Source organism: Chlorocebus sabaeus, chromosome 11 (assembly GCF_047675955.1).
Source record: "Chlorocebus sabaeus isolate Y175 chromosome 11, mChlSab1.0.hap1, whole genome shotgun sequence".
Taxonomy (NCBI): domain Eukaryota; kingdom Metazoa; phylum Chordata; class Mammalia; order Primates; family Cercopithecidae; genus Chlorocebus; species Chlorocebus sabaeus.
In genome coordinates this window covers 99225217-99235878 of record NC_132914.1, presented here as the reverse complement: position 1 = coordinate 99235878, position 10662 = coordinate 99225217, and the positions used below count along the sequence as shown (strand labels likewise).

The 10662-nt window shown below is 43.7% G+C and overlaps 1 protein-coding gene across 2 annotated transcripts in view; it reads right to left on the bottom strand.

Moving 5' to 3' along the window:
• Positions 1-286: 286 nt before the first annotated feature.
• The window catches only part of DRAM1 (DNA damage regulated autophagy modulator 1), a 44232-nt gene continuing 33856 nt past the window's right edge, over positions 287-10662 (bottom strand). Inside the window, exons 5-7 of one of the 2 annotated variants that reach the window (XM_008004422.3) lie at positions 9865-9923; positions 3910-4002; positions 287-2685 (exon numbers count right to left, since the gene is read on the bottom strand). In XM_008004422.3, coding sequence (XP_008002613.1) covers positions 2641-2685; positions 3910-4002; positions 9865-9923 — 197 coding nt within the window. In that variant the 3' untranslated portion in view covers positions 287-2640. The remainder of the gene's footprint in view (positions 2686-3909; positions 4003-9864; positions 9924-10662) is intronic. The other variant, XM_008004423.3, reaches the window with a different exon arrangement.

The window sequence follows — 10662 nt, the reverse complement described above, 5'->3', positions numbered from 1 at the left end:
TTTCATTTAACTCTTTCAGCCATGAGGTCCAAGGAAATGCAAGTTCATGGAAATTAGAAATAATACCAAAATGTGAATAAGACCGTTTAGAGGTTGCATGGAATCTGCTGAATATGGTGGTCTGGAGTGATTTTTTGGCCTTCTCAGTTTGCCAAGACAGGTGTACATTTGGTCTAGCTCATGTAGCAATGTCTGTGGTAACTGTCCAGGTTGAAGATAGTTGTCATAGAATGGGGATGTCCAAACAACTGAAATGTTTACAGTACACAAAGAGAAACAGTCAACATTACCAGGCGATGCAGACTATTTGTTTATTAAGAAACTAACCAGTAAAGCAGAGTAAATCCCATTCTACATCATAGCATTACAAACATCCTCAGTCATTCCTTCCTTCCTTCCTTCCTTCCTTCCTTCATGCATGCATGCATTCAGTGAGTATTTCTTAAGCACCTACAGTGTACCAGGAGGCACTGTGTTCATTGTGGCATTACAAAGATAAAGATCAAGGCACATACTCTGCCCTCAAGGAGCTCCCAATCTAATTGTGCAGAGAGATGTGAAAATGAAGCATGAAAATCCATCGTGAGGAGTACTGAGAACAAAAGTCTGCTCGAAGTGAGGCAGAACCATGGATTCATTCCACCACAGGTCCCATGGGAAAGGTATGTGGCATCTCTCCTCCTCTTCAGAATAATGAATGCTTGACATAGCGTTCGTCACTTCCAGTTCCAGTGTTACAAAGGGGATCCCCAGCATTACAACGAGTCACAGTGAACCCAGAAATGATTAGCATTCTATTTATTTATTTATTTGAGACAGGGTCTTGCTCTGTTGCCCAGACTGGAGTGCACTGACATGGCTCACTGCAGCCTCAACCTCCTGGGCTCAGGTGATCCTCCCACCTCAGCCTCCCAAGGAACGGGACTCCAGGCACATGCCACCACACCTGGCTAATTTTTGTATTTTTGTTGTAGGGATTTTGCCACGTTTCCCAGTCTGGACTCAAAGTCCCAGGCTCAAGCGATCCTCTTGCCTGGGCCTCCCAAAGTGCTGGGATTACAGGTGTGAGCCACCACACCCAGCCAGCATTCTTAATGTTTGCTTACAAAGGTGTTTCTCTGTCAAACTCTTCCATTCACTTAAAGAAAACCATTTATGGTGCATCTTAAAGAAAGCACGCTTACATTTGCCTTTTATTACCAGATTTCTCTACTCAGCCTTATTACAGGGCCTACATGGCAGTGGTAGGGGTGTGGGACGTGTTCTAACAACATATGCTAAACACATAGAGGGGAGACAGCTTGCCATTGCAGAGGTACCTGACTGCCACTGAGCCTCACCCCTATACTCACCCAACAAATAGTTAATGAGGAGCTACCCCCAACTCCTACACCCCCATGCCCTCTGAAGCTGTCTACATGGGCTGCTCTGCCCTTGGCATGTGCCCTTGAGGGCTGATCCCACTTGGCCACACATGGGTTTATGCTCTAGGGTCTTTGAAAGACAGAATTCCTGCTCTTCACCTTTCAGGCCTAAGCCATAACATTTCAAGGGCTGCTTCCTCCTCTGGAAAAACTTGCTTTTTATTGGCCATTCATGATTTGGGTGAAAAGATGGAGTCTGTAGTTCTTGCTTAATACAATGGGCATGACTCATATTTCCTATAGTGTTGAGGGACATCCAGTCACAGGCATGAAAAGGAGGAGCATATAAATAGCACCCTCACCCAGAAGTTCTTCTTGGCTGCCCCTTTCTCCTTTCTCCTTGTCTCGCTCTTGGGCCTTTGCCACATTTACTGGCATGAAATGAATTTGAGATGTGAGTTTCAGTTCTGAGTCAGACTACATATCAAGTTGTGCCAAAAACAATAAAGGGTGGCTTTCACCTGACTTACTGAAACCATTCCACCTGTAATTACACTCACTACGAATGGCCAGTTAGCAGCGAGAGCAAAAAGTGCGGCCTCATGAGCAGGGAGAAACAAGGTGGGTGGCAGAATTTCAAAACCAAGGTCTTCCATATTCACTTGGAGTTACTGTACATGGTGGTATAAAGGTCTCTTAGTTGAAGCACTTTGCTTAGTTCAGCTAAAAATCAGTATCTTAGTGTTAATGTATTAACTAAATTTTTATGATTTGGGTATATGATCTTTATAAATTGAATTTTATAAATGCTCTTATGATAAAAAAAAATTATACAGTTCATTCATTAAGAATAAAATTTACAAATGAATATCCCCTGATTTCACTTCGTAACAAATGTACTGTACCTAAATTACTCATTTAATGTATTTCCATAAATCGCACACAAATTAAAAAAAAACGACAGAATCTGTACAAAAATAAGAGCTCTCCATTTTTTGTAACACCTTATTTTTTCTGTATATGAATTTGTTAATATAAAAAAATCTACTTAGAAAATTATAAAAACATCACTACAATGTCATAAGGCTGTACATTCTCTAGGAAACACATCTTTAGAAATAGTACAACTATTAGGAACTCTTAACGAAATTCAAGTCCTGTATGTGCTGCAGATGCATCCCAATAATCAGGGCGGCCTCGAAACCCTGTCCGTCCTCTGTAGCACTTCTAGAAATGTCCTGCAACATTCACTGAGTGAGATCAAATTCTTCTTTCTTCAAAGATCACCATTGATTTCTGTGGATATCCTTAGGGTGACACTCTATTTTAAAAAATGAAAGAAAAAGGTTTAAAAGAAGTTAAACAATCCCAGCGTTGACGATGACATTTCCAACAGCTTTGCACCACCTAAGGAATGATCTCACTATGGTTTGTGCTATCCTTGAGTTAGGTCCTAAACAATTTTCTTGGCTTTCTATATCCTTTGAGCTAATAATTCACTTGTCTCAAAATGTAAGATTTTTCCTGTGGACAAATCTGATGTAGTCCCATCTTCTATCTGCTTTGGGAATATTTTTTGAACAACACACTTTTACTTTTTATTTATTCATTTATTTATTTATTTTGAGACAGAGTCTCGCTCTTGTTGCCCAGGCTGGAGTGCAACGGTATGATCTCAGCTCACCGCAACCTCCACCTCCTGGGTTCAGGCGATTCTCCTGCCTCAGCCTCCTGAGTAGCTGGGAATACAGGCATGTGCCACCACCCCCAGCTAATTTTGTATTTTTAGTAGAGATGGGGTTTCTCTATGTTGGTCGGGCTGCTCTCGAACTCCCGACCTCAGGTGATCCGCCTGCCTAAGCCTCCCAAAGTGCTGGGATTACAGACATGAACCACCGCATCCGGCATACTTTTATGTTTTAAAAAGATCTATTTACTTTCTATTATTTGGAATTTGTAAGTGAGACCTCCTAAAAGAAAACAAGCAGGATACATGACTATTAATATCAAACAGCAGAGGACATATGAAAATCTCATTGGTGGGAGAGCTATTAAAGATGCTTCCCATTGGGAAGAAGCTAATACATGAAGTTGCACAATCCTTACATAGTTTTGTCAAACACATTAAAGATAAAAAGAAAGTGCTCTTGGCCGGGCGCGGTGGCTCAAGCCTGTAATCCCAGCACTTTGGGAGGCCGAGACGGGCGGATCACGAGGTCAGGAGATCGAGACCATCCTGGCTAACACGGTGAAACCCCGTCTCTACTAAAAAATACAAAAAACTAGCCGGGCGAGGTGGCAGGCGCCTGTAGTCCCAGCTACTCGGGAGGCTGAGGCAGGAGAATGGCGTGAACCCGGTTGGCGGAGCTTGCAGTGAGCTGAGATCCGGCCACTGCACTCTAGCCTGGGGCGACAGAGAGACTCCGTCTCAAAAAAAAAAAAAAAAAAAAGAAGTGCTCTTTTTAAAAATGCAAAATGTCTTCTGCAAATTTTTACGAATCCTAATTGTCAGCAATTTAAAGCATTTGAATTGATAAACACTTACCTGGAAATCTTGGATGAAAGTTAGGAAGTAGAAAATAAAACCAAAGGCCACTGTCCATTCACAGATCGCACTCACTACGTGATATATATAATCCTAATGCCAATAAAAAAGAAACAGAATTCAGCCTAAAAGACTCCCTTTAATGTACATACTGAAATACAATGAGGAGGTTCAACCAAAGGAAAAAGCTGTCCAGTGAGCATAAGTCAGAACTTTGAGGATATAAGGTAAGCACAACCACGTTACTAAGTGTCAGGGCACCTGCCCACTGAGAACGCGAAGGCAGATATTCCAAAGTTCTTTCCAGCTACCACAAACTCTCGTTTTAAGATGAGTTTGTCATTTCAAAAGGCAGACTAAGGACTACAAAATGGCTGAGACTGGGAAGCAAATTTGGACTCAACAGAAGAAAGAACTTTCCATACAAGGCATGACTTGGTCTCCCTCCGCTGAGAATCCCTAAATGTAAGGGCATGCTTGACAAGCACTCTCGCGGTTGCTCCAGAGAATGTGTGTACACATCTAGGTGAACCTGGTCAACTAGTCCCCTAGGTTTCGTGTTTCCCTGTTTATATAGAAATGATCATTCAGAAAATAGTTCTGCTTAACATCCTAAGGTAAATACAGCTACAAAGAAACTGCTAATAATGGACATCCGCAGGTTAACTGCATACCTTCTCGGAGTCAGGAATGAGAGAATGGAAGCCAAGGAGAATGGCTTCAATCAGATGGTCCAAACTCAGTTGCCTATGGAGCCCAGAAAATTAGCAATAATAAATAAAACTGGTGGTTGTGAAAAGAGAGGGAAGTTAGGGAGCCCATGCCTCATCAGCTTAATTCCATGGGAAAATAATACACTAGTGCTGCTTTCAAAGAGGTTTAAAAAAACAAAACAAAACAAAACAAAACACTGTGTGTGTGTCTGTGTGTGATATCTCCTGATTTTTCAGTGCTGGAAACTAATTTTAAAACTCTGTTGCAGTGGCTCACACCTGTAATGTCAGCACTTCAGAAGGCTGAGGCAGGAGGATCACTTGAGCCCAGGAGTTTGAAACCAGCCTGGGCAACATTGACGAGACAAAAAATAATTAGCTGGGCGTGGTGGCCTGCCCCTGCAGTCCCAGCTACTTGGGGGGCTGAACTGGGGGGATCACTTGAGCCTGGGGTATAGAGGTTGCAGTGAACCATGACTGCGTCCCTCTACTCCAACCTGGGTGACAGAGCGAGACTCTATCTCAAAAAAAATAATAATAACAAAATAAAAATAAATAAAACTTTAAGTCAAAAATGCACGTCTGCATTCTGACAGCTCACATACCAAATGAGGCCTGGGGACTGTCAGTGTGCCCTCTCTGATTTCCTACATCACTTTCTGCTCTGCTGAAACGAGGAGCTGCCCCTAACTCCCTACACGCCCATGCCCTCCGAAGCTGTCTACACGGGCTGCTCTGCCCTTGGCATGTGCCCTTGAGGGCTGATCCCACTGCTGCTCTGCCCCAAACTGCTGTAGGCTGCAAGGGTGAGTAACGTGCTGGATCACAGGGCAGTTCCATGGTTGACATTTGTTTTCTTTGATCCTGTTTTCATCCAGACAGATCTAGTGGAGGCACACCAAGCCCTCCAAGCATCACTCTTCACTCTCCTTGTCATGGTCACATCCACCCACTGTTCTCATGCTAGGTCACAGCGAGGAGAACCTGACCAGTCTACAGTAGGATGTAGAGAACAGAGGCTTGCTCCTTTTGGTACCAGTACCAGGGGACCTGCCCCATCCCATATCATTCCTGAACAAGGAAAATGGCTTCTAAACATAAAGGCAGAACTTTGGGGGGAATTTCTTAAGTGTGATATTAATGAAAGTACATGGAACCAAGAGTCCTGAATGCAGGCAAAGCCCTAATATCCTTGCTATGTGAAATGAGACAGTGATGTTATAATTATCACCCCCCCACCACCACCACCAAGTAAGTCACTGCACATAAATGCGCTGTGAAAGCTGTAAAGCGCTACACAGAAGTCTGGGGCAGTACCTAAATGATTATTCAGTGAATTAATGTAAAGGGATTTTTTTACATCCTTTGATATTAGGAACAGAAGGAAATGCAAGAGTGGCACAGTCATTTATGGAGTGAACAGAAAACCATGTACTTTTCACATTTGTAAGATAGGAAGTGGAATCTAACAGATTTTTAACTGCCTGGAAATAAACTTCGTCAGCCCTGTCCGGCAGCGGGTTTGTGGTAGAAGGTCTCCCCCGAGTGGCTGAAAAGTAAAGTACACCTGAGCTGCTCCGCTATGCGGTCTCACTTTCGGAAAAGGTTCTCACCAATGGAAAGGGGAACTGAACCCCCTTCGCATGATGGGGCTAATTCCCCACATATAAGGGCGGGGGGAAGCTGCCTTTTGTCTAGGTCTAACCTATTGGCTAATTTGACCATTTTAAGGTTACATTTTAAAGAAGCCCTTTTTTAATCTTTTTCTTTCTTTCTTTCTTTTTTTTTTTTTTTTTTTTTTGAGATGGAGTCTCACTCTTGTTGCTCAGGCTGGAGAGCATTAGCATGACCTCAGCTCACTGCAACCTCCAACTCTCCAACTCCTGGGCACAAGCGATTCTCCTGCCTCAGCCTCCCAAGTAGTTGGGACTACAGATGTGTGCCACCACACCTGTCTAATTCTTTTTTTCTTTTTTTTCTTAGTAGAGACAAGGTTTCACCATATTGGCCAGGCTAGTCTTGAACTCTGACCTCAAGTGATCCACCTGCCTCGGCCTCCCAAAGTGCTGGGATTACAGGCATAAGCCACCGTGCCCAGCCAAGAAGCACTATTTGATCTCTTGTCTGGATCATTCTCTTCCTCACCATCTTCTATCTCTCTCTTGTCTTGGCAGGCTTCCATCACCTGCCAGAGTTCTCCTCCTTTGGAAATCCTGCTGTCCCCTCTAGCCACCCTGGTGTTTCTCCTTTACCTCTTACCTCCAGTCCAGAACAGGACTCAATAAACATTTGGTTGACAGCTGAATGAATGAACCATCCCTCTCACTATTTAACTTCTTGCCATTGATTTCTAACCTTGGCATTTTACTGAAACTACTTTTTGACAAATATCACTGACTCCCTTATTGCCGAAATTGAGGGACTTCATTCCTAAAGGTTGTTCAGCTGCATATGTCATGGTTAGCCACTTCCCTTGCCTTTGAAAAATGTCCTTCCCTTAGTCTCTGGGATCGTATGTCCTCTCATTCCATCATTAGGATTAATTGCTATTGCTTCTGCATTTCCACATTGTGTTGTCTGAAGTCCAGTTCAGCATTTTTTAATTCTTCAAAGTATTATGTTTAGCCACTGACAACTGGCTGTTTGCCCCTCTGAACTATAAAATCCCTCAGGATCCTCTATCCCATGGCTACCCTGCCCTCTACAATCTTTCACAGTCTTGCGTGTGGTAGGGACTCATTAATGAGGTCTACCATACAACACAAGTCTAGTTCTTCTCGCTGGTCCATGATCCTTTTACTTCTCCTTTGCTGGAGGTACTCTTCTGCCTGATCCTTGAGGGAAAGAATCTTCTGTTGGTCTCTCACTAACTCTCTTCTTTCCTGGGGCATCCTTGATTCTCCTATAAGGCATCTAGATGAACCCCTACTATAGGTATCTAATAGAATGAGTTGATCTCAATGTCATACTTTTGGTTCCATGTGTTCTGATCCTTGGTCCAAAAAGTCCTGGTCTACCCCACACTGTTAATAACTCTACCCTATACTCTGATTCCCAGTCCCACCAGAAGTCTAGGACCACCTGGGTGCAAGCGATCCTTCCACCTCAGCTTCCCAAGTAGCTGGGACTACAGGCGCGTGCCACAATGTCTGGCTAATTTTTGTAGAGACAGGGTCTTACTGTGTTACCCTGACTGGTCTTGATCTCCTGGACTCAAGCAATCCTCCTGCCTCAGCCTCCCAAAGTGCTGGAATTACAGGCATGAACCACAGCGCCTGGCTTAGGCCCATGTTTCTAACATTGATATATCATGATAACCTCAGAGTCATCAACTCTAACCAAACTCATCCACTTCCACCTACTAAATTATTTATCCCTGTTAGGGGCCTTATTTCTGGTCAAGGGAATAAATTCTTTGGTTCATCTAAGATAAAAACTTAGAAGTCACCTTTGATTCATCATGCCACTTCATTCTTGTGTTAGTCATTTGCCAACACCCATCAGATTGCCCCTATTTGAAATGTGAACTAGTAGAACTGCCTTCTCCTTACCTTCCTAATGCCAAGCTGTCCAAGCCATCCCAGGCATTGCTTCTGTCTAACGCTCATCTGATAATACTCTTTCTATTTGCTTTACTGTTCAAAAGTCTTCAGGCCGGGCGCAGTGGCTCAGGCCTGTAATCCCAGCACTTTGGGAGACCGAGGCGGGGGGATCACAAGGGCAGAGATCGAGACCATCCTGGCTAACACATTTCATGAAACCCTGTCTCTACTAAAAATACAAAAACTAGCTGGGCATGGTGGCGCGTGCCTATAATCCCAGCTACTTGGGAGGCGGAGACAGGAGAACTGCTTGAACCGGAGAGGCAGAGGTTGCAGTGAGCCAAGATTATGACATTGCACTCCAGTCTGGGCAACAAGGGTGAAACTCCGTCTCATGAAAAAAAAGTCTTCAAAATCTTACTCTGGTCACCTATGTCAAGTACAAGCCTCTCTGCCTGCCTCTTACAGCCACTACGCCCTTGCACAATGATCCCTGGCTGCAGCAATTTCTCACTCTATCCTGAAATGAACTATACACCACACTGGAGCTGGTATCGTCCTGTCTACTTAACATTTCACTCTCCCTTTGGCCACCAAACACCTTCATTCACACTCTTTTACTAAGGATAGATAGTTGAAGTGTTTAAGAAAGAAATTAGAGGCCAGGTGCGGTAGCTCATGCCTGTAATCCCAGCACTTTGGGAGGCCGAGGCAGGCGGATCATGAGGTCAGGAGATCGAGACCATCCTGGCTAACACAGTGAAACCCTGTCCCTACTAAAAATACAAAAAATTAGCTGGGCGTGGTGGCAGGCGCCTGTAGTCCCAGCTACTCAGGAGGCTTAGGCTGGAGAACGGTGTGAACCCGGGAGGCAAAGCTTGCAGTGAGCCGAGATTGTGCCACTGCACTCCAGCCTGGGTGGCAGAGCGAGACTCTGTCTCAAAAAAAAGAAAAAGAAAAAGAAAAAAGAAAAAGAAAGAAAAGAAAGAAATTAGAGGGCTGGGTGCGGTGGGTCACGCCTATAATCCCAGCATTTTGGGAGGTCGAGGTGGGAGGATCACTTGAGGCTAGGAGCTCCAAACCAGCCTGGCCAACATGGGAAAAACCCTGTCTCTACTAAAAGTACAAAAGTTAGCCAGGCATAGTGGTGCACACCTGTGGTTCCAGCTACTCAGGAGGCTGAGGCACAAGAATCGCTTGAACCCAGGAGGCAAAGGTTGCAGTGAGATGAGATCATGCCACTTCACTCCAGCCTAGGTGTCAGAGCTGTCTCAGAAAAAAACAAAACCAAAAATTAGCTGGACCTGGTAGCGGGCGCCTGTAGTCCCACCTACTTGGGAGACTGAGGCAGGAGAATTGCTTGAGCCTGGGAGGCAGAGGTTGCAGTGAGCCAAGATTACACCACTGCACTCCAGCCTGGGCAACACAGCAAGACTCTGTCCCAAAAAAAAAAAAAAAAGAAGAACAAAGAAATTAGGAACTCAAAATTTTGAATATAATTCCAGAAAGCATTTGGAATTACCCTGACAGTTAATTACTACACACTGCCAAATGATTGGACAGTAAATTGATTACATACCATGTTTACTTCACATTTTGCAATGTTCTAAAAAATGGCAGTGATCTTCCCTAGACCTAGCCTGGCCACAACCTCACACAACCACGTCCAACAGCCACATTCACAACAACTTAAATGTTACCTTTTCTCTTGGATTCCACTCCAGCTTGGTTATGGAAATTAGTGAAGCACAGACAATCACTGAAAAAGGAAAACAGTTAAGGAAACTACAGCACACAACAGTTCCTTTAATGTTAAGACTAGATTATTCTCCCAATAATATAATCATTATACAGTGTTAGAAACAACATTTCTATCATCAATTAAAATGTTAATACCAACATTTCTACCATCAAACCAGTTATATTAGCTTCTTATAAACTCAAACTTTAAATTCAATGATGAGAGTTAAATCACAACATGGAAATACCTTCACAATAGTTTTCCAGTGTGTATAGTAAAATTTATTAAAATTTGAGGCTACATTTTGCACAACCCTGCATGTTTCTGGATCTTCCCACTTAAACTAGCTGTTTAAATTTGGTCAAAATGACTGACGCAGCAGTCCAAGATGGCTCTTTTTGAGTACTTCCCACTGAATAAAAATACTTTTTCCCTAAAATACTATTTTCCTTTTTTTTTTTTTTTTTTGAGATAGAATCTCACTCTGTCACCCAGGCTGGAGTGCAATGGCGCGATCTCGGCTCACTGCAATCTCTGCCTCCCGGGTTCAAGCATTCTCCTGCCTCAGCCTCCTGAATAGTTAGGATTACAGGCGCCCACCACCATGCCTGGCTAATTTTTTTGTATTTTTATTAGAGATGGTATTTCGCCATGTTGGTTGGGCTGGTCTTGAACTCCTGACCTCACATGATCCGCCCGCCTTGGCCTCCCAAAGTGCTGAGATTACAGGCATGAGCCACTGTGCCTAGCCTAAAAT